Raw genomic sequence first — 24,027 nt, 5'->3', positions numbered from 1 at the left:
GCTAAAGTTGACAATACTGTATTAACATCACAAAGGTTACTAACTGTTTTCTGTTCTGTAATCTACACGCTGAATGGACAACCTGGTCAAAATCTCTATGATTTATATTAAGAATATTACCTTGTGTGTAGGCAGCATCATCAGATCCCATACTCAATTTCCGTGCATCACTGATCCTATCCACATGTGCTAAAACAGGGTCAGTAAGATGCTGGATACCCTCTGGTTCAACATAGTGATCAGGAAGGTTTAGAAGGTTTGTAGGTTCAAAAGTCGGGGACACTACCCCTGGGGAAACTGCAGGGGGCTTATTTGGAGAAACTGTAATTTTAAAAGTATATTTTGTGTTAGGCTGCGTAACCACCACTCGAGGAGAGGTTGCAGTGGTGCTGTTGCCCACTGCTCGACTCTTGGGTGGATGGTGATGAATAAATGCAGGACCCATGCTTACTTGACCAGACATATTCCTAGCAGTAGTAGATACTCCAGGATTTGTTGATATGAAAAGCGTGGGCTGGTTCCGCACAAGTTGATCATCTCCTGTTGTGGCATTTGCTGAAATGTAGACCTTGGGCTGACCACGAGTGATCACTTCATCAGTATTTGGAGGACTGGCCGATATGTAAACAGTGGGTTGACTTCTACTTAATGTCTGGCTGTTGAGGGAAGAGGGAGCAGTGGAGGTGCGAGGGCCAGTTGAACGCAACTTAGAAGTACTATTTCTCTGTGGTGGTTCAAGTTTGATTTCGATTTGGTTTTTGCGAGGTCCTGTGGATATATTCTGAATGTTGTATTGGCTGTGAGCAGAAGATTGAGAGCTACCAGATGAATGAATCATAGGTGCTTGTGGAGTAGTAGGAGAACTGATAGGCATGTAGACATGAGAAGTCTGGTGGCCTTGCTGGTTTGGCTGTGTTGAGTGTTGCGATGAGGTATGTGGCGTAGTACTGGATGTAGGAATAGTAGTCCAGGGACTTGGCTGTGAAGGCTGGTAGACTTGCTGAGGGTGCGTGGGATTAAACTGAGATGCCCAGCCTGGTTGTTGCTGTGTCTGTCTAGAGGTACCACTGGGAGCTGTGATGTAAGGCCTAATATAGATAGAATTTCCCTGTGGACTGTTAAGTACAGGAGGAGGTACACCATGTATGTGCAAAGACGTAGGGGTATTGCGACCAGGCTGAATGTTTGGGGCTAAAGTTACCATGATGGGGTTGAATCTGGGCGTTTGTTGAGACAAGTTAGATACTCCTTTGCTGCCTAGGTGAAATCCAAGATGCTGCCCTGGATTAGAAGTACTAACTGTATTAGCCATCCCAAAGACATTAAATCCTTGTGGAACCTGCGCAGGTGCTGTCTGTGGTTCCTGTTGAAACAGTTCATTGTTGGACTGACTGGTTTGAAGGTGTCCATCACTAACACTGTGAGCTAGAGTCCTACTTCCATTCATTCTACTTCCTTCTCTTCCATGGTGATAGACATTCTGTGACTGCAAATCCAAATTAAGAGATGTCATGTGATTTCGTAGTCCAGGAATCCCAGAATCATCCGAAAAACTTAGGTCTCCTTCACCGTAGAGATACTTTGTGCTCTCCTGAGAGAGAACTGCACAACAGGCATCCAAATTATTGTTATTCTATAAAAGACAGATGCAAGTTTGACATTAGTGATTAAATACTGTCATAGTTATACATGTATACACCCAATCACAACTGATAAATTAACAATGTAGCATCAGACAGAAAGCTTTAGGTGGCTGGCTAGCATAGCTGCTATGCACACACAAGGGGCTTGCATGTGAAGCTTACTATCCTGAGAACAGAGACAGCCAGAGGCACCAAGGGCAGAGGTCAGCATTGCTGCTGAAGCAATGACAGGGAGATCCTGGACCTTGACAAGCTAACACTATACAATATGATACACCTTGGATGAATACTTTTCCTATTCCTTCTCAATTTCAGAATAATCTTCAGCAGAGACCAAATCTCCAGCTTGAGGAGGAAAATGACAGCAGAAGTGGATTCACAGCATCTGCACGTTATTGGTTAACAACTTAAAAACAAAAATAAAAATATACGTTTATTTTAAATGTTTTCCCAAATACTTCAATACCAGCTATGCATTACCTGTTGCTGAAAATGGAAAGTGAATTTTATGCAGAGAAGAAACATGCTGACCCAAGGAGTTGTACATGACTTCAGAAGAAATGTAGAAATTCAGTTTATAAAAATACTGCAGGATTACTATTAATGGAAAACCCAGGGGACATTTGTATTTTCATTTTAAACCACTGCTTGCACAGCTCCTAAATATTTATATTTGTACAAAGTTACTTCATAAAACCTGTAACAGGATGACTTAGAAAAGAAACCACAACCTAGCTAATTTGCTTTTTAAGAACATTTCAGAAGCAAACTGCTAATCTCTCTTCTCTTTTTCCACATGTTTAGTAATACTGTATTCCAATCTTCCCAATTTAGTTTCCTACATAAGGATTTTTAGAAAAGAGTGAACATGTGTCAGTGGCATAATTTCTTAATATTGTGCTCTGTCTATATCACTTTTCTTACAGAACCTCCCTCCCCTCACCCCTCAAGAAATAAAGGTTAATACTTTCAGCCAGAAGAGCATCTGTTCAGGCCCAGATGTTAATAAAACTAAAGAGGTGTCAAATTCATCCAGCACACAGAAAACAGTTATTAGAAAGAATGCACGTGACCAAGGATAAAAACTGCACATGCCAAGAAGTAAGGTGATCAGTTAGTTAAAGAGTAACACAAGCAAGATAAATTGATCCATGCTACATGCTTTCTATCAAGTTACTTTTGTTAAACTAGCAGACCTATTTCTCTTCCTTCAACCAAGCTGAAGGGTGACAGTGTTGTGCAGACATAGCAAGACCATCTCTACCTTACACATTTACAAAAAAAAAAAAAAAACAAAAAATGAAAACAGAAGTGGGAGAGGAATGACAAGGCTAAACTCCACCCACAAAACCAAAACTATGTGTTTATACAGACCAGATGCAGTTCTGAACTCTAAAAAAAAAAAAAAAAAATTCCCCCCAAAACCCAGCCACAAAACCTCTTAAAATAACAGGATTCCCTAAAGGCTATCTAACAAGACAACTGTATATAAGGATTGTTGCAGAAAAGTCTTCATATATATGAAAATGGGTGAAATTGATGATATGTGTATTGGCTCTAGTTTGGAACAAGCACCAGAGAACAAAGTAATCAAAGGAAGTTAGTAGTGAAGAAAGGAAACACACAGACAGAACAGTGGGTAAGAAAAGATAAGAACAATAGCCTTGTATTTGTTGCAAAGGAGAAAAGGGAGCCAGAAAAGAAAAAAGATAGGATGCCACAGAAAAACAAGCTAGAAAGATCTTAAAGGCAGATTTTGCATGAACTTAAGTGAATTAAAATTATTAACAGAAAGGCCAAAAATACCAAACCAAAAAGGAACAGGCCAAGCTTGCAAGGCCCTTACATTCAGCTTGAATGCATTTCTTTGGACAATTTTTTTTTCTTTTTTAAGACTGCATCCAATCAATTCCAAAATTTCAGTGACGTCAATGAGAAAATTGGAGAACTCAAAGGGGAAACGGGGGCACATGGAACCCCTGGCATCTTCTGGCTGGCAGAGGCAGAGTTTCAACCGCTTCTAGCTCTTTATAGATCAGAGAACCGGTTGATGGCAGAACTGAGCATATTCCAGCAAAACAATACCCCTCATCTTATCTCTGCCCATGTCCCAATTGAGTTTAAAATGTTGGCACCCTGAAAGAGAAAGAAAAAAAAAGAAAGAATAAGAATGTTGGAGGGAAATAAGGAAGCAAGGAGAGGACGTAGACTTGAGGAGCAGGCATTACAGAATGCTCCAGACACAAAAAACAGAACAACAGGGAACAACGTCCACAGATCGCAGGCACTGCAGTGACTCCTTTAAATGAGGAGAATGGAAGAGCTGAATTGCAGGAGGCTTGTTGGGAAGAACAGAGGGATACAAAACTTTTTAGGAACATTCAGTGCTGTCAGCCCAAGACTTTTTACTCCCTAATTAAGAGGGTTTAAGTTTCATCCTATTGGATCTTTGGTGGTTCTCTGGTTTTAGTATGCTATATATTGCTTAGACATTTCAACAGTGACCTATTTACCTTGAGACATTTGCATATTCTCTTTATCCATAATTTTTTTTCATTATAAGCATATAATGCTACAAACCTTTGTTTAAAATTATGCTGTGTTTGGCTAAAAAGAATTCAAGGAGAAGGACTGAAGTATCTGTATAGCTTTTCATGCATAATTCACAGTGATCTGAAGAAACTTTCCTTGTTATAAAAGCCTCATCAATAATATTATAAACTGCCTAACTGCTTAAACTCTTTCAGATTCTCTCCTAGGATATCTTATAATGCCTAGCTTAAAAATCACTTCACCCTGACATATCAGGCACATTAGGTATTGTGGGGGTAAGGCAAACACACCATTTCTTATACCTGATAATGTCCTCAAGTACTTGTCTTTGACCTAAACCACTTAGTGCCTTTATTGGAATTCCTTTCACTATGCTTAACTACAAGGCAGCAGAACTCAGGATTTACACACTGTTGCAACAGTATTGCAAACACGTGCACAAGTACTCTCAAATTCTGCTTTTCAATCTTTCCTGCCAGTCCAAGTACAAAATTTGTTGGTTTAAAGAAGTCATGTTAGGCAGCTTTTATAACAACAAACCCCCTCAAACAAACCAAAACACAAGCAAGCAAGCAAAAAAACAAACCCACAAAACACAAAACCAAAAAGCCCTAGTAACTCAGAACAGAAAAGCTAGAAGCTGAGTCAGAGAAACCAGAGCTCACAATATTTCAAAGAACCACCGAGATGACAGGATTCTGTTGGTGAGTCTTAGTTCTGGGCTAACTAACAAAAACAGGTAGCTTTCTAGTGTAACAAATTAGTGTAACAATACTGCACACATGGAACTCAACCCTCAAATAAAAACACGGAAGTGCTTTTTAAAGAGTCTCTTACGAAAGCTGACCTAAAACACTTCCTCAAAAGCTAAACCCTCCTTGCATAAATCTGTCAAAGTATGGGATGTACAGTATCTTTTCTTCACAATTATAAGACTCTTTTTATTAAAAATAAAAAATCCACTGTGTTCAATGTTATGAAGACTGCTGAGTCTCCCTAAAGACAAGCATTAGCTTTTAAATTTATCAAGAATTACATTCAAAAGGTGATTACTGATACATTCACCCTGTCAAGTCCACTGACCTTGCTCAACAAGCAGTTCTCATGTTTTAAGAACAAAACTGTACTTGTAGTACTAAGTCCTACAAAGCACTAATATAAAACTTGCAGTGTACAGTCTTGAGAACAAATATAGTCTGGTTCAGTTTCCTCTTCAGCTAAATAATTAGAAAGAAGGAATTGGGGAAAGCTTAAAACCTCACAAGCCCCAAGCAAAATTTTGTCTTCTTGTAAATCAAAAGCAATTCTCTTGAAGGACTGCACTTTTCATGGCTTCTTAGTCTAACGATTCTTCTTAGTAAGAATGGAGAGTTATGATAAAGTCTTGAAAATATGAATGTTAAACTGGCACAGCTTAACAAGTTTATTACCAAGAGTACGAACACTGTATTTGGATGTATGTGTGTGAGTACATATACATTTGTAAGTACACACATATATGTATTTCATAAATAAAAATACATATAAATAGCAAGACAAACAATTATGATATAAAGGATGTTGACTCCTAACCACAGATGTCCTAGTCATAGTCCAGAGACTACTAGCTTCTGGGAACCCATGACCCGTCATTTTTCAAATCAAGTGTTGTTTACAGATTATCTGTATGAATATTAAGATAATTCTCTCATTAACTTGAGTACTCAAAGGTTGAGTATCTTAGATAATGAAAAAAAATTCAATCAGTATGGATGCTTTGAATCGCTGAAAAATGCAAAGCAAACATGTTTAAGGAACATAGTTAAGTAAGTCTATCAGCATTTGTTAACTCTAGGCATTTAGGTGTCCCTGCTGGGCTTTGGATGGGCATACTGATTTATCTGCTGAAGTGGCTAACGTCATATTATAGAGTAGAAGTTGCTACAAAACATGGGCACGTATCCTGATAGTGGCAGCATTAAAAACAGCACACAGACGTTGAGAACATCAGTCCACGGTCTTAGCACTAACTGCAGCACCTGTGAAAAACACTTTGTTACCTTCAAGCCCAACAGAAATCCATTAATTAGCCACATGGACTCCAGAGCTACAGCAAAACAAATGAATCCCATCTGGCAGCCAAAGCCCTAGGAAGCTCTGGGCAGAAGCACACCAGTGCATCACACCCACTCAGGTCTAACATGGTGGATGTTAAGCTACAACCATCTAGTCCTGCCTGATTGAGCCTGAGTCAGACAGAGAATTGGAGTGTGCCCACATCACACTTGCCGGTGCAGAAGTTACCTAAGGCCACCAGTGCTGGCTCTGCAGGCCAAGGGAACTGGGAGTGGAAAGCACTGGGGCCAACCTGTATGCAGGCAAGGGCCCACTAATTACCTCAAAGTCTGATGGAGACTAGATAGCAAAGTTGCTTCTGGACCTGCCCTAAACCTCAAATAAAAACCAAAATAAAATTTAAAAAAATAATGCATTTTGTAGCACTGCCTTAAATTGTCCCTGTTGGACTCAAGTTGGCTTTGCATCCCTCCTTTTGCCACAGTTAGTTTTGACTCTTGAGATGGCCAAAAGGCATGAGCATACTGATTGGTGAGACCATAGTCTCCATGCACACACTGATTACTGATTTATAGGCTGGTTTACCTTGGGCCCCCCCTCATTAGACACCGAAAAAGAGAGGCCAATTTAACACTTTGCTTGCTGTGTAAAATAAAGGAATTGGCTGTATTTGTCTCATTTATAAAGAAAAATAGTAAGAAAAACATCTGTTTTCAAAGGAGGCACCCAGGCTTAAAATAAGCACTGCTGCTTACTCTTACAGTCATTAACAGAACACTGACCTGTAACATGCATCTGGATACAACACCTTCAGGTACCTCAGGAAACTTCTGTCGCAGGTCATGTAAAACCTGAATATCAATTTGCTGGCTTCCTTGGGCCATTCGTATATTGCCTGGTCAGGATTGTTTTTCAACAGGCAGTTTTAGGCCTTAGTAAAGGGAGTACTCATCTCTTCTGTCCCAGCATTTTCTGGAAGAGAAAGGAAAGCCTTGAGACATGGAAAGCAGGCATTTTTGATCTAACAAAAAAACACTCCACAAAAAAAAGAAACACAAGTTTATCAATAACTGTACTGCAATACTTTCCTAATTAAAATTTGTATCTGACAAGATCACATCAAGTCCACAAAAACAGAGGATTCCATTAAAAGAAGAAAATTGATTTACCATAATTCAGTAGCAAATGCCATTTTTCCACCCCTTGTCTACTGAACAGTCCTTAAGACTTCCTGCTAAATAGTTAGTCCCCTCAATCCTCCTAAGACCTCTTATTTTTCTTTCCAATTTCTCTAACCTACATTAAAGTAATCCATATCACATTACACTCTATCAGAACAGTAAATTCTATAATCTCCATCTCAAGTTCCCTGTACAGTACTAAGAAGTTTGTACTTACTCCTTATGTAAATTTTATCAGATGGGCAAAAAAAGCACCTTCACAGCTGTTACAGCAAAAACTCCACGGAAAAAGATTAATGTATGTAGAGTTTTCACAAAAACCACACAGAACAAATTGAAAAACAGTATTTAAACCCCATCATCACCCTAGTGCTTCATTTCAATAACATAATTTTGTATTCTAGCTCATTTTTCAGTGTCTGGAGTCTCAATAAAACACAATTTCCAGTTATTACTCCAAAACTGCCAACTACTATAACAATTATCTTAAAATTCAAAGAAGTGCTACAGAGAAAGTTTTCTGCATCTTCATGAGACATAAAATTACTTATGGGGCATCATCCAACGCTTCTGAAGTCCAACTATGTGTTGGTAGCATGCAAAACTTGAGAGACTGCTTATTTTTATTTTACTACTGTACTTTTAAGTTTCAGTGGCTTAGAACCAAGATGGATGCAGGCAGTTAGTGCAGAAAGAGCTAGAATTAACATCCAGTCTATAATTTTACTGAAGGTACTAAGAAATTTTTGTACGTGTGCATCAAATGTGGCAACATAGTGGAATATGATTACATTTACCGTATTATGGATAAAAATACACCCAGTAGGTTCTGATTCCACTATCTTCATTCACAGAGAAATATACTCCAACATATTCACAAAAACAAAAAAGGGGCTTTTTTCCATTTCAATTACAATGGGCAACTAATATGGCTGCACTGACTACATAACATGAAAAATGCACTTGTATCATATGAATATGAAGGTCTCTCTCCAATCATCACTTAAAAAAACCCCAACCTACTGCAGAGCATCAAAAGATTATTAACCTTACAGAAGTCTGAAGTAGAAGGTAACGAGGCCTCATGAGGCCTCTCTTCTATAGTAAAAACAGATTAAAAGGTTTTTTTCCCCAAATATTGATGTTGCAAAGAAACTACAAAATGGACCCAGCCTCCATCTCTAGAAGAAAGCTTAAAGGAACTGAAAGTTACTTTGACAGATGCATACCAAAGGAACAAACATGTAGTGCTGTCGTCAGCCACAGAACTCAGGATTCAGCAGCAGGACATGCAGAATGTTGTTAGAAAGTTATATATACCAGTGGCAAATAAAAGGCACAGATGCAAGAGTGAACAGCCAAGACTGCCAGTAAATAGACTGGCAAGAAAAAGGTACCAACAGGAGGTAAGGGAAACTGCTGGCAGCAACATTCTGGCTTCATTCAGAGACTTGGGCATAAAAATAAAGGCAATACAGCATCATAGAAGTAAAGAGAAAAATCTATTCAAGAAATTAATTACCAGAAGGAAAATCCAGCAATGGTGACTCAGAGAAAGTATTCTTCCTAAAACCATTAATATCAGAGTTTAATTACAAAGCAAAACTTTTAAATACTGAAGTGCAGTACAATATAAAGTTATGCTTGTAGTAATGACCATTTACTGATCCTTTTACATCCTGCTTCTAGCTATTTAAAAAAAACCCCTTCAGTGTGACTTTATAATGTTGAAAAGAGACACACAGAGAGATCCTAGTGCTCATTTATGCCAGAAATACTAACTAACCGGAAGAATTAATTAGCTGTGTTCTTTTAAAGACTACTGGCGTGATCCCCAGACAACTTAAAAGGCCTGGAAATCGTAACATGATGGAGCTACTGTTGAAGCTTTATTCTGTGAAAACTATTGAAACCAAAGTAAACAATGTGTCATCTCCCAAAGGCTACTCAGATCCATGAGTATGAGTCACAAAATAAACTGCCTCTCTTGTTTATTAAAAAATTCAAAGATGACAATGTGAAATATGATTCAGATGGCAAATACTAAGGCCATTATAATGCTGGATGAATAGCTAGCTAATAAATAAATAAATTTTAAAGTCTCCTTTCTTCTGACAGAGTACATGTTCAACATAGAGAAAATTCCTCAATACAAACCTTAATATCACACTGACTTTTCACAAAACCCTTATAAAGCAAGTGTTTTTCAGAGTAAATGCTGCCAAACCAGACCTTACAAAATAATTATACCTGACAAAGTCTTCATAAAGAAGCTGACAGACTAGAATGTTATCTGCACTTCTTGTTCATTACTAATCTTCTCTTACTGCAACTGCACATCCAGTCCATGCTGTAAGAAATATCACAGGCAATTGTGCCGGTAGTAACATAACTGCTGTATAGAATAATTCCAGTTGAAGTTATGATACGCTCATAATGACTGAAGTCCCATTTATGGTCAGCTACCATGGTCAGGAGAGTTTCAGGAGAGTTCAGGAGAACAGCATTTGGAAATATGCAGAACTGCCTCAGTAACCAGCACACCTTCACCTTCCCCAAACTCAAATCAATGCAACCTTTATAAGTCCCTTTTTACTTCAGCTACATCTAGTAAATAGCTTGTGCTTTTCTGTGGTTTTAATCTCATCTGTGTTTTACTCACATGGCTAAAATGCCATAAAAGTAATCTATCTAAAAGCTTATTTTAGAAACCTGGCTTTAAATATTTCTTAAGAGAGTGAATGAAGAGAGAAGAGGGCATTTCCTTGTAGCATTAACGGTGCAGATTATAGACACTGTGCATAAAAAGACTGCTGTAATGACAGCAAATCAGATGCAACAAGTTGCAATAAAAGCCCAGTAGAGGCTGCTAAACTGCCTGTTGAGATTAACAGCCAAGGGATTTCTTGTGTCTCTTTTGATGAATCCAAGAGGTGCAGAAAGCAGAAACAGACAAGCAATTATAAAGATGACTGAAAAAAAACCCCAAATCCTAACAAAAAACCCCAAACCACCCAACCCCTCTACACTTATCTCAGGTTCCTTCAGCAGGACTAAGTAGTTCCCTCCCCAGTTCTCCCAAACTATGCATCTATCCATTGAATAACTCAAAGAAGGAAACTTATCTTCTCCCTTCCTTGCTCCATGCTTTCTTGAGCAGTACTTTCCCCTATATATTTAGCAACTTTTCTCCTGTTATCTTATCCAAGCGCCTATACAAACACTAAGCCAACAAAACTCAAAAAGCTTCTATGGTCTGTTTTTTCAGCCAGACCTCAATTCTGACGTTTCACTCCAATAATTCAATGGAAGGCCAACCTCAGTTTACTTTCCATTGAGGAGTTTACACCAAGTGGCTTGAACAATAAAGTATGACTGATATTAATATGGAATATTAATTAAGAGTGTATTTTTGTATCCCTGCTGCTTAGAAAAAACAAAGAAAAATCAGACCATAAATGCCATATTCTTCTCTTTCAACCCACCTCTCCAACCTCTTGCTTACCAATTTCCATACCTACTAGTCCTACCTTTCCTTCCTCACTTATAACTGCATATTCTTGTTACTCATGAGACTAAAAACTCTCACTATATGTGCCTAGTAAATGGAGTGGAGAAAAATAAAAATCAAGAGATACCACTGCATGTAAGGCCAACTTTCCTTAAAGAAATGGGTTCCTAGCTCCATGGAGGACTGTACAGTTTTAACTGTGTCACTGACAACTTGCAAGCAGGAAAGAAGAAAAACCCAAGAATAACAAAACCAAAATTGTATGACTCTCTGAGAAGCTACACTACAAAAAGCCATTTAGAAATTAAACAGCAAGAAACAATGAAATTATCTTCTCCCCTAACAGACTTTTTCTGAAAGTTTACATGGAGTCAAATATCAGATAACCTGAATACGCACTTGTTTTCTCAAAATTTAGAATAATTTTGTAAGGGAAAAAATATAGAAACAAGAACATTCTCCCACAGAGTCCCATATTCTTTCTGCAAAAGAGATTAAGAAGTAAAATGACAGAATATAAAAGCCTACACTAACATCACTAATGCTTTAAATGCATATTTTAAAAGAAAGTGTGAGAACTGGATGATGGAAACTGCTTTATTAAATATTCCTAGCAGAATTTAATTGTTCTAATACATTGCTCAGCTTTTCCATGGCTAATTCGAACCATTTCAACAGTTCTTCACCAGTTTCTCTGCTTAAAGAAGAATATTATAAAACCCACAAGTTATACTTCACTCACTACCATCCATTTCCTAAATAACTAAAAAATTAATAAAATTAGCCCATCACAGATAGTTACTGATCTCATCTTCAACCTAATAAACAGTGACACTCCCATTTACCTATTTGCCAGATCTCTACTCTACACTGTTCTGAATCCAAACAAGATCACAGAGGAACAAGGAGGATATAAACCTGATTTCATTGTGTGACCCTAAAACTGAAAAAATCAGAACTGCAAATAAACCAAAACACTACTATAATATAATTAATGATGAGCAAGGTCAGAGGAAAAACTCTGCAACAGTTCAAAGAAATAATATGTTCCTATGGAAAATTTATTTTAAGGGACCATACCTGGAAGCAATTCCTACCTTGAAGCACGACTTGGTATTTTTTCTTCCTCCAAATTCATTATAAAGAGTAATGTCCAGAAATAAACTTTGATTTAACACATTTCATAATGTCTTTTAAACTCCTGGCCTGAATAACAATGTACTATAATGGGTCCCATAGCAAAAGTGTGCACATATAAAACATTTAAAGAGATTTAATCTGTCAGGTATTTCCTTGGAAACTATGAGCAGTTATACAATTTCTTTTTCAAGGAAAATTAGTTAGTTGAGGTTGTACTTTTTTTCACGTTGAGCAAATAAAAAGCTTTGTTTTGTTTGACCAGGAATTATTTTAATTCTTGCTAGGTCACATGCTAATGTACACATTAAGGGATCCTATTAATGGTTTTTACATAAATTTGTGTTGGATTTTTTTTTTCTTCCCTTACAGTATCTATTAAAAACAAGGCCACTTTCTTTTACTGCATGTCATTCTGTGGATTCTACCAGAGCATAACTGACCTTTCCATAGCTCAGCAATATGTTGGCAAACCTCCTACATGAGCACCTTAAAAATGAGGTTTCTAAGATCACTACAGAGAACTCCTCAGGAATATGGTTTCTTAGAGAAAAACCTATCAGAACAGTTATTGAGCTCGTCTCAAACTATTGCTAGAGTTGACAGTTTGAAATTTGACCTGTATTCCTCCCACAGTATGTTAACAACAGAAATCTGGATCTGAAAGATTTCAGATTTGTAAAAAGGGTTTTAATTCATTTTTACTGGAGATGAAGTAGAGGCGAGAAAAGAAAAACACCTCTAAGACAGTAGAGAAGGTGTTTTCAATTCTTTCTACTCTTCTCCAGGGCCCATCCAACTGTTTAATAGCAATACTGCTCACGTGTTTTCCTGTGCACACAGTTCCCACAAAACTGCTAAGAGCTCTACATCACAAGACAGCCTTCTGGTGGAGAACATACTAGTCCTCCTGTCCATCTCCACCAAACCAAATCAATCTAATCAGGTTGAAATTAAAAGGTCACAAGCAGAAAGTCCTAGGCATGCTATTTTTCTTCAGTTTTATTCCCTGATAAATACAGTAAAAGTGCAATTGATTGCTATCAAATAACCACATGAATCTGAAAATTGGGGCTCTACCTATTAAATTGCACTGGAAATATATGTGAAGATAAAAATCAAGACTACTGAATGCCATGTGTATTTTAAATACAATACTTGATGAAACTCAGAAATGTGAAGTCTCAGAATGTTAAAAATCTATCTAGATGAAACATTTCCTTCACTTCAGAAGCAACCATACACTTCTTATGTGCCTTGCAGCACCTGTTTCATGGCAACTCTAAGATGTCACATGGAAATGAAAAATTGCATTACATAACCCAGTCAGGGTATTTTTACAGATTATATTAATGAACTCCACAGTAACTCTAAATTCCCCCTGTGTTAAGATTCCAGTCTTAATATTCTTCATGTTAATTTTACCCGGATAATCAAATCTCTCTACCTTTAAGTAGTTTTACTCCCTTCTTTTCTATGCATCTGCACTTTTGCTTCCATTTGTCAGCTTCCCAATGAATGAAAATTCCATTATTAATTCATGGGAAGGTCAAGTAGCAAGTATTAACCTTCACATCCCCAACTGTCATGGTATTAGGTTTCTTACACAGATTAACAATGAGAAAGTTGTGAAGTATATTCCACTTTTTTTTTTCCCTTCTGCACCCTCAAACTTCTACTTTGGCTGCAGCATAAAGCTTCCATAAAGATAATCTTCTATGAACTCCCTGGAATCTACTGTCAAATGCAGGTTTTTTGAAGAAGTTTTGTTTTTAAAAAGTGTGCATTATTTCCAGCACAACTGTTTTGAGAGCTGGAGGAAGAGGAAAAAAAAGAAAAAAAATTCCAGTCAGAGAAAGAGGCAAGAAAACCTATGACCAGTCTTTATTAAAAAAACTTGGAAAAAAAAATTTAAACAATGACAATGACATAGTCTACACAGAAGCATGATTAAACTTTTTTCTTCAACTCGCTTATCTCCTTTAAAGTCTGTTTTTGATTGATGACTGAAAAAGATACAAAGCCTTCCTAAAATGAAGCAGTGATTTTAAAACAAACAGTTTAAATCTAACTATATGTGATAATCTCTCACAGATTCTCTGATCACAATGTGCACTAATGTAAGAACATAAATATCCTACTTAGCCAGAAAAAGGGTCGTTTTAGCTCAGTGTTGTTTGCAACAGAGGCAACAAAAAGCAATACTCAGGAAGAACACGAAAGCCCGAATCTCTTTGTAGCACATCCCTCTCATTCTCTCTGCATGTACAACCTTGTGATTGAGGAAACCAGAGAACAGTCGCCTGTCTATTCTCTTTACAGAACTGTTGACGACATATTCATCAAATTCCTTTTCTTAACCTGCTGAAATTATCTGCTCCTCCAATACCCTGCAGCAAAGAATTCCAGAATTTTATTACTGTGTGCAAATAATAATAATCATCATCCCAAAATCTTCCTCAGACTTTTCTGAACTTCTTGTCCTCTAAGTGCTGAGTACTACGCAGTTCTAAGGTTCCAGGATTTGGTAACAGTTCTGCACTCACTACGTGCATGAATTTGCAAGCTTCACTCATAAATCCTCCTACAACCTTCACCTCTCCAAATTGATAAGTCTGTCTTCTAAATGCCTCATTGAAAAGCTGCTGTCTTGATTAAAAAAAATTAAAATAAAATCTCCACACTACCTTCTGTAACACCAATATATGCTCCCTGAAATATGGGGACTGTAGTCCTCAGTGCTCAAGAGAAGGGCTCAACAGGGCTTTATGTAGGAATAAGACAACACTATTGATACCCAATACCTCTGCTGGCTTTTCCATCTGCTGCTGAACATTGCACCAAGAGTTTTATGTAACATTCACAAATCCAGGATCTCTCTTCTGCATTGTAATCCCTTATCAACAGAGTACCTGTAAGCATGACCATGCCTATTACACAAGACTGCGCACTGGAACATTAATAAGTTATTCCTATCCCTCTCTCCCACCTATGCTTTTCCTTCTCCATACCTAGTTCCCTAAACATCATTAGTTGTGAAAGTTTCAAACACTTTCCAGTGTTCTACTACTTCATAGTTTGACAAGTAGCAGATAGTTTGGTAAAAGCTGCAACAGAAAGAAGAGTTAGAGTCACAGGCAACAAAGAACATCATAGTTTGGAGTCAAAAAAGTGTTAAGATTGTGATACAAAGCCTGTTGTACATTCTGGTTGTGACCACAGTAACAAGTACAGTAACAAGCACCTGAAAGTGTTACTTTGTTTGTCGCTATCCCCTTGCTTTCATGACTTTTAATCACTACACACAAATCAATTCTAAAAGTTGGCTCTGAGCTGGCTCCAGAGCAGTTCGTAAAGTTTCAGTTTTTATATCTGACCAGTCCAAATCAGATGAAAGTCTTCCTTGAACAAGTTACTCCCAAAAAGCTGTAGATGTTCAGGCAATGTGCCAGTAACCTAAACTGCTGTCTAACAGCAGCAATAAAATGGATGTGAATGACAAGTTCATTCAATAGCTTCAGGAACCTCTACAATAGCTGATTCTGGGCCAAAGGGGACTACCCTGTAGCCTAAGTACACAGAAGCCTATCTCAAAACCTCTTGGCTCCAAATGCCCTTTTCAACAGTATGAAATCACATTCCAATTAGACCTGGATCTGCAGAGCTTGCAGACTTCTGGCTCCACCACCGAAAACCACAGTCCAGCATGACTGGCTGCTTCAGAGCTGTCAATCTGAACCCTAGAGTCACTAGTCCCATGGTAGCTTCAAAGAAACCAGGTAAGATTCAGCTTATGCTGCTTGCTAGGCTCATGTTTCATTTAAAAATCTTCAGCTAAATGCAACAGAGATAGGATGAAATAAGAATCATGACTTCTAGCAAGCTAGATATTTAGCAGTAGTTTTTAATAGCAATTTCCCAGTTTAAAACCAAAACAAGACAGCACACACACTAGATATCTCTTTCAGTAAGAGACTGATGCACGTGATTAGTATCTGAAGGGCCACCGTGGAGGCGGCACATAGGAAGGGCATGTTGCTGCTCTTTGTTCTTAGAAGATCACATGACCAGGAATACCTCAGGATTTCTCAGTGTAAAGCTCTATTCAAAACTATGCATAAACAATTTCTTTTCATAAGACAAGAAGAATATGACTTAGAGAAATAAACTTAGATGGAAACAGTTTGAAACTGGATTTGGATTTAACCAAGCACGAAGAGAATCAAATCCACATTGAAATACTGCAGTAAAGAACAACTGCTGCATTTCGTACTGAGGAGCCAACAGATTCTGTGAAACAAGCTGTTCATGCTTTACCATGCAACCACTGTAGAGTTCACCCTCCATTACAGCATAGCTACAAAGTATCTCACAAATTAAAGTTACCCACAGCCTGCTGTTAACTTTGCACACCTTAGCTTTCATTCTAAAGAGAACAGCAAGAAGCGTCATCAATTCAGAACTAAGAGTACTGTTAACACTAAACCCTTCTCAGTGACTCGGAAGACTGTGTCGGAGAGACACTTCAAACCCACACGGTCTGAAACTGAAATAACTCTCAGATTTATCCATGAAAAAAAATTTCAATTTCATTACTGTATTAATTCTAAGATGAGAGAATTCTAAAGGTTGAAGACAAGTTAATTTACCTGCATGATATATAACAATTTTGCTTTCACTTATAGTGACCTACAATTGCTGAATGTAAAATTATCCTGCTGTCAAACTTTCACAGCGGTGGAAAGTCTGAGAGCGAACTTTGTGCAACTTTTAATATGTTCCCACTGACAGTATTACCATATTTTTTTAAGATTCATATGAGAACAAACAAGACAAGCCCTGTTCCTGCTGTACCATGTTTTAGAGCTTGCCAGGTAGTTCAATTTCTGATATGTATTTTGGGTTATTCAGTTCACAGAGTTCTGGAAAGCCTCTGTATCCAGGCAAATAGCTGAACTTCAGCAGTTCCATACAGAAGCCAACAACAGCATTACAAATCTCAGAGCTTCCATTATGTAACCCAATCTTACAGTGGTTTTGCTTGTGACTAGACTGGTATTTGAAAGACTAATTTCTGTGTTTCATACTGATACTAAAGCAAGTACCCCTAAGAAATGCAAAAAAGCTCCATTATCCTAAAACTGTAAGTCAGAAATGAAGTTAATGAGAGATCAAGGGACATGACAGCATTTTAGGGAGAACATTCCAGAATCAAAGTATCTCAATAATTGCCCATAGCTACAGACATAGGGTAATCATTTTAAACTAGAAGAGCATATATCTAGATTGGACATAAGGAAGAAACTACTTGTGATGAGGGTGGTGAGACACTGGAACAGATTGCTCAGAGTTGTCGGTGCCCCTCACTGGCAGTAATCAGGTTAGATGGAGCTTTGAGCAACCTGACCCTCTGAAAGATGTTCCTGATCTTTACAGGCCCCTTCAGATCTAAAGCATTTGGTATCAGTGGTGTCCAAGCTGAAGATAACTAACTCTTTTAATGCACTGGATTTTGGTGCAGCTAAGTAATGCTTTTAGAATTTTTTCATGCAGTTACATGATGTTGCTGAAGTCAGGTTGTATAGCAAGTTGTATGCATACAATTACATTAAGAAAAACATATTCATAAAAATCCCAGTAGTAACAAGCGATGCCGACTGTTTTCTTATTCACATTATATGCTGCGTCCTTTTTTCTAGTATTTGAATTACATTTTTCCTTAGAGGAAAGAAATGGCTTGCTTGTAATATTGGTCTAAAATGTTGTTATAGCACACTTAGTATATAAAAAATGAGATTTTTCTAAAAACCAACCAACCAACCAAACAAACCCCTCATCACAAATAATTTAAAGGTTATGGTGAATCTTTCTTGTTGCTTTGACTGAAAACATTAATTTATGGGAAAAAAAAAATCACAAGTCATTTGCATCAGTCTCTCTTTCTTAGGCCCACATAACACACAGGCTATTTCCTGGTTTTGGGAGGAAGTTTTTCTAATTATTTCCCTGATTTCATTGGACCAATCTCCACTCTTTACTTTTTAATTTAAATTTCTATATTCTTAGATGTGCAAGCCCAGTGTAGACAGCCACTCACTTTGGCACAACCTGGGCACTGCAAGATGGCCCAGCAAGACAGGGGTGTCCACTGTCAGAAAACAAAGACACAGGAAGCAAAGATGTGCAAGTCCTACTCGAACAAAACCTGGTTCTCAAATGTTTATATGACTACAAAAAGAAACAAAGCACACATTTCAAGTTCAGGACTATTTGCACCTTTGACACTCTCTCCAGTGCTTTGAAATTCAAATCAAAACATGCATGTTCTTATTTGGAAGACATTCACGTTTGGCAAGTATGGTCTTTTTATTACTTCTTTGCCCTGTTTCCTTTATGTCTCTTGACTCTGACTAAACCAGGTAAGTAGGTAACTTCAGCTGTGGTTTAGAGAAGCAGATGAAACAAATTTAAAGATGTTAGTATAAGCCCATATGAGTTACCAATAAGAGTGGCAAGAGGTTGCCTAAAGGCTGACAATTCAATCCTCTTACTGAGGAAAGAGTAAGGGGTCTAAAGGAATATAAAAGATATAAGGCTAACTCCTGCCATAAGCAGAAGCTGGAGAAAAAATTCCAGGTCTGGAAAACTGATTTGGAGGAAACTACCACCTCTGCTCTAAGACTTAAATGAATCTTGTTTTCTTTGTAATGTTCCCAGAATAGAGTCAACCAGCCAAGAGATTTCTCCATCCTTCATTTATTCTATTGGTCTAATGGTTGTTAGTACTGCAGCAAGGGCAACAGTAACGCTAATGTTTTTGAATGCAATTGTCATGGCCCAGTGCCGAGACCTCCTCAGGCCATGGAGGGAAACATATTTTACTAAGTTTCTAACTCAGCCAATGAGATACAATAACATTTCACAGGGCAAGCAAGAGAGGTTTGAGGAATTCTCATTACAAAATTTTTAAACAGCTTCTGACAATGTGCATATTAGAATAACAACAATAAAAGAAGCATTTAAAATTCTTATTTCCTGCTACAGGGCTACCATGAACAATAATATTGCTATGAATAATGCTGTTGGGTCTTTGCCCTCATAGCCCTGTTATGTACTGTTCATCATATTCTACAAACAAAGAGACAGATCACTGCAATAACTGAATAAAAGACCTCAAAAAAGCAAGAATGTACAAAAGGCAAATTAATAGTTGTGATACTCTGAATTACTTAATGTCAGTTCAGTCGTATCGTGACAGCCAAACTCCAGAAGTAGTACCTGCTTTAAATATATCTTGGTTTTAATTAATTATTATTAATTTGTGTCTCAAACTGGTGTGTAGTGTTCAACAGTTCATATATCTACTGCGGAGCAGACTATATTAATGGTGATCTAACTAAGTAAAGGCTTTAAATACACATAAAATAATAGGGAAAAAAATCATAAAGCACTGAGAAGTTAAGAAGAGTAAAACATTAGTATCATCACATTTAAGCCATATGACGTGCATTTGCACACACATCACTCAAGTCCTGCCTAACATAATGCAGTAACTCCACAGTAATGCCAGGAAGAGAACTGCACACTCTGATCTTAACATACTGGAACACAACCAAAGAGACAATTTCTCTCTTCTTATCATACTACAGCTCATTCATCATCTTTCTTTTGTATTGCACTAGGCAAAACACTACACTTCTGAACTGTATCATGTTCCAAAAACTCTTATCAGTGCAGTCTCTTTGCTGATTTAATTTTAAAACATAGCAGCAATTCTAACTTGTGAAACAACAAGAATTTTTCCAGGTCATAGGGTCAAAATCTCTAATTCTCCTTATGCTAAGCAGATACTTAAGAATACTAACATCTGGCAAAAATTTATAGTAAGGGCTCTTTCAGCACCGGTGTACAATGTGCACAACCCCCCCCCCCAATTCAACTTGTTGAAGCCATATTCATGTAGCATGTGATTCATAGACTACTTTGAGAATGCCTCAAAGCACTCAAAAGAAAAGTGAAAAATTCCTGAGCAGTACACCGGCTTTAGAGGGATTATCTGCTTAGAGAAAAGCAAAAAGATACTAAGGATAGCTTTTGAGCTAGTCTGTAAGCTATTACAAGTTACAAATTGTATGATTTAAGAGCAAAACAACTTCACTGCCTACCATTTTCAGTGTTCTCTCCTATACAGTATCAACAGTTACCTTAATGTCAAAATGTACATTATAGGCCACACACATCTGTAGTCCGAAGCTTGGTGGTGGAATTTGTGATCAAATTAATTTACAGGAAAGTCACTGCACAAAGCACCACAATTGATCATCACCAACCCACAGCTGTGTACACTGCACTAGAAGGGGAAGGAACAAGCTGGTTTACTTCTTTGTAGCTGTCATGTGTAGTCATCACACCACACAACTTCCTCCCAGGAGTCATGTGCAGTCCTTACCACAGAAGTTCTTGCTTTTCAAGCCACTGAACTCACATCCACAGTTTAAGCCTTTGTTAGTACAAAACAAATCCTTTCACCCATGTTTCAATGAAAATGCAAATGAAGTTTAAGCTGCCTGACTTGCATTTGTAACTCAGTATCATTAAGTAACCAGTCAATTAAGATTATATTGTGGAACTATCACTCCTGGCATATCAAAATTTCCTTACAAGACGCTAATATCAAAATCATTCATATGTGTAATTTAGGTAGATTTATACCAGGCATGGCATGATGGTTAGGGCAAGTGGCACATAGGACAGTCTGAGGTGCAGGTTTTCTCAAGGGAAAGATCCTGCTTTTCTCTCCAGTAGTACCAGGGCTGGCACTTCCCTTTCTCCCTTGAGCAAGCACTTAGATGAAAAAATTAGATTATTCACTCAGAATACCTCTTAGTTTATTTAGTAATCCCATTTTTTGAAGGGGTTAGATTAATTGTAACCTAAATCAGTTTCCTAGCCTTGTTCATCACTCTGGTAATCAAACACTTGTGCCAACAGGAGCAACAGAGGCTGGCAGAAGATGTGTCAGCTCAGATCATTCTCAGAACTATAATTTGAAGATGAAAAACCATTTCACAGAATGCTAATGCTTGCCTTCTTCCCTAATGTTCTTCCCTAGAGGAAAAAAAGTATTATTTGGTGCCAAAGAAATAAGCTTTTGGAATGTTTCTTTTAAAAGTATGTCTAGCTACAGGTACTTTATTCTCATTTACAATCCACATGGAAGGAACGCAAATTTAACACTTAAAGAGCTCTCAGCTAGTCTTTTCAACTTAGCCCAGTTTAAATTATGTGTGGAAGACTTGCTAATCCCTTTTAAAATACACCATTTACAGAAAAACTGGAAGTAGCTTTGGACTGTTAAAGAAAGCATCAAACAACAGAACACAAATAGTTTGATTTCATATACAATTGACCTGAGAAAGTATTCAAACAGTTGCTAAGCAGCAGCAGGCTACAGGCATCACATCAGATTTTAATGTTTCACTGGTCCTGTGTTAAAGTTCTGCAAAATCATCTATCAAAATATTTTCTCAAGTAACTATTTAGCAAGACTTTAACAAAAGTATAGTTTGAAATCCTATCAACCAAACACTACAGCAACTAACACCTATACAGATGCTTTAGTGTCACAAGTAACATGCATCTGTATTTAAGTCCTCTAGAGCAAAAGAACAGAGAACCAAATAACAGAGAAAGCTTTTAGATTTTGGCAGTGAGCTTTCCCCCTATGGACAGAACAGGCCGTCCCCACAAAACTAGTATTTACCAAACGTGGCTCAACGATCAAATTACACTTTCTCTGGTATTCACTAAGTAGTGAATGTATGTGTCACAAAAAGCCACAAGAAATCCAAAACGTTTGGGTAACTCCAAGTATTCCCTTTACTTTCCACATACTCCTTTCAGAAAGCACTCATAGTTCCCTGCTCTGTAGGTAAAAAGTCCCTCATTGTATTTATTCATATTTCAAGAACAAACAATTTCAATCAGATCAATTAAAATAACCTAAAAATAACCAGGTAACTTAAATCAGTGGTGCAGGATGGTAATGTTACTGAATGTGTCAAAATCAGAACTTTTCCTATAATTCAGACTACTAAACTAAGAGAATGATTTGTGGTAAAAACATTATGCATGAAAAAAGAAAAGAATTAGTTGCTAAAGAGAGAATTGTGCTCATTCAGATTAAGGACTCCACAGGAAATTTATCTCACTCTTCTTAACTTCTCTGCTCTTTGTTAATTGAATAACATTTATTTGAACATACAAATGCAAAATAAACAAGTTTTACTAAAACAAAGTATTTAAGGCCTTTCATAAACAACCCCCCCAAAGAAAACACTGCTTCAAAATATTTAGCTAAAATCTACTGGCTTCAATACAAATGAAGGCTGGTTAGTAGCCAACTAAAAGTTTTCTGATATTCAGCTCTTCAAAGTAATTCCAGAATTAACACTCACTCTAGCCTACTTTCTTCTGGAGAAAAAGTAGAAAAAATTCTCTGAATATATATGTCCAAAATCTCTATGAACCTTTTCAAATCAAGGCCAAGAGCCACTCTGTGTTCCAGATGCATACGATGAAGCTCCAGCATTAACATTTTTAGATCTGTCAACTGCCTCCTGCAGCACAAGTCCAGAGCAGAAGCCACCTCAGTAAGGAAAGCACAGAACCATCTTGAGCTGATTTGGGCTTTTTTAGTTTCTGTTTCCAGTCCACTTATGAGGAATATTCAAGAAGTCCACTATCGCTATTCTCACTCACTGTAAGGTTAGGATTGTTACACGAATCTTCCCCTATGAGAAGACTATGAGATAGAAGACCTGCACTGCAAGTTAATAGTCTGGTAGTAAGTCAACCTTGCATGCTCCTCTACTAAGTGCTTAGAGATCATAGAATCATAGAATCAGCTGGGTTGGAAGGGACCTCTGAGGTCATCAAGTCCAACTCTTGACCCACTACTGCCATAGTTACTAGACCATGGCACTAAGTGCCACATCCAGTCTCATCTTAAAAAACCTCTAGGGACAGAGAATCCACCACTTTCTTGGGCAGTCCATTCCAATGCCTGATTACCCTCTCTGTAAAAAATTTCTTCCTAATATCCAACCTAAACCTTCCCTGGCACAGCTTAAGACCATGCCCTCTTGTCTTACTGATAGCCGCCTGGGAGAAGAGACCAACCTCCACCTGGCTACAACCTCCTTTCAGGGAGTTGTAGAGAGCGATGAGGTCTCCCCTGAGCCTCCTCTTCTCCAGGCTAAGCAACCCCAGCTCCCTCAGCCTCTCCTCACAGGACTTATGCTCCAGTCCTTTCACCAGCCTTGTTGCTCTTCTCCGGACCTGCTCCAGCACCTCAATGTCCTTCCTGAACTGAGGGGCCCAGAACTGGACACAGCACTCCAGGTGAGGCCTCACCAGTGCTGAGTACAGGGGAAGAATCACTTCCCTGGACCTGCTGGCCATGCTGTTCCTGATACAGGCCAGGATGCCATTGGCCTTCTTGGCCACCTGGGCACACTGCTGGCTCATGGTCAGCTTCCTGTCAATCCAAACTTCCAGGTCCCTTTCTGCCTGGCTGCTCTCCAGCCACTCTGTCCCCCCTGTAGCTGTCCCCAGCTGTAGAGGGTTGTTGTGGTCAAAGTGCAGGACCCGGCACTTGGCCTTGTTGAACCTCATCCCACTGGAATCAGCTCAACCCTCCAGCTTGTCCAGGTCCCTCTGCAGAGCCCTCCTGCCTTCCAGCTGATCAACACTCCCCCCCAACTTAGTGTCATCTGCAAATATGCTGATGGGTGAAACTACATAAGAAAGCTGAAAAGATCAAAATCTTCAGTAAGAGAGCGTATCTTGCATTCTCTCTCCACTCTGCTCCTAGACACTGCAATTCTGACATCTTTCTTGTTCTGGTCATGGTATTTGTCCACCTCTTCTCTGGGTCAAATTCAAA

The 24,027-nt window shown here is 38.2% G+C and overlaps 1 protein-coding gene across 2 annotated transcripts in view; it reads right to left on the bottom strand.

Annotated features, from left to right (window-relative positions):
- TAB2 (TGF-beta activated kinase 1 (MAP3K7) binding protein 2) overlaps positions 1-24,027 on the bottom strand; it is a 62,667-nt gene that overhangs the window by 13,255 nt on the left and 25,385 nt on the right. Inside the window, exons 1-3 of one of the 2 annotated variants that reach the window (XM_018078169.1) lie at positions 7,034-7,140; positions 3,490-3,779; positions 121-1,633 (exon numbers count right to left, since the gene is read on the bottom strand). In XM_018078169.1, the coding sequence (XP_017933658.1) occupies positions 121-1,633; positions 3,490-3,615 (1,639 nt within the window). In that variant the 5' untranslated portion in view covers positions 3,616-3,779; positions 7,034-7,140. Of the gene's footprint in view, positions 1-120; positions 1,634-3,489; positions 3,780-7,033; positions 7,224-24,027 lie in introns of those variants that run through there. The other variant, XM_008928382.3, reaches the window with a different exon arrangement.

This window comes from Manacus vitellinus, unplaced genomic scaffold (assembly GCF_001715985.3).
Source record: "Manacus vitellinus isolate BGI_N305 unplaced genomic scaffold, ASM171598v3 scaffold_4_pilon, whole genome shotgun sequence".
Taxonomy (NCBI): domain Eukaryota; kingdom Metazoa; phylum Chordata; class Aves; order Passeriformes; family Pipridae; genus Manacus; species Manacus vitellinus.
This window is presented reverse-complemented; position numbering and strand designations above follow the sequence as displayed.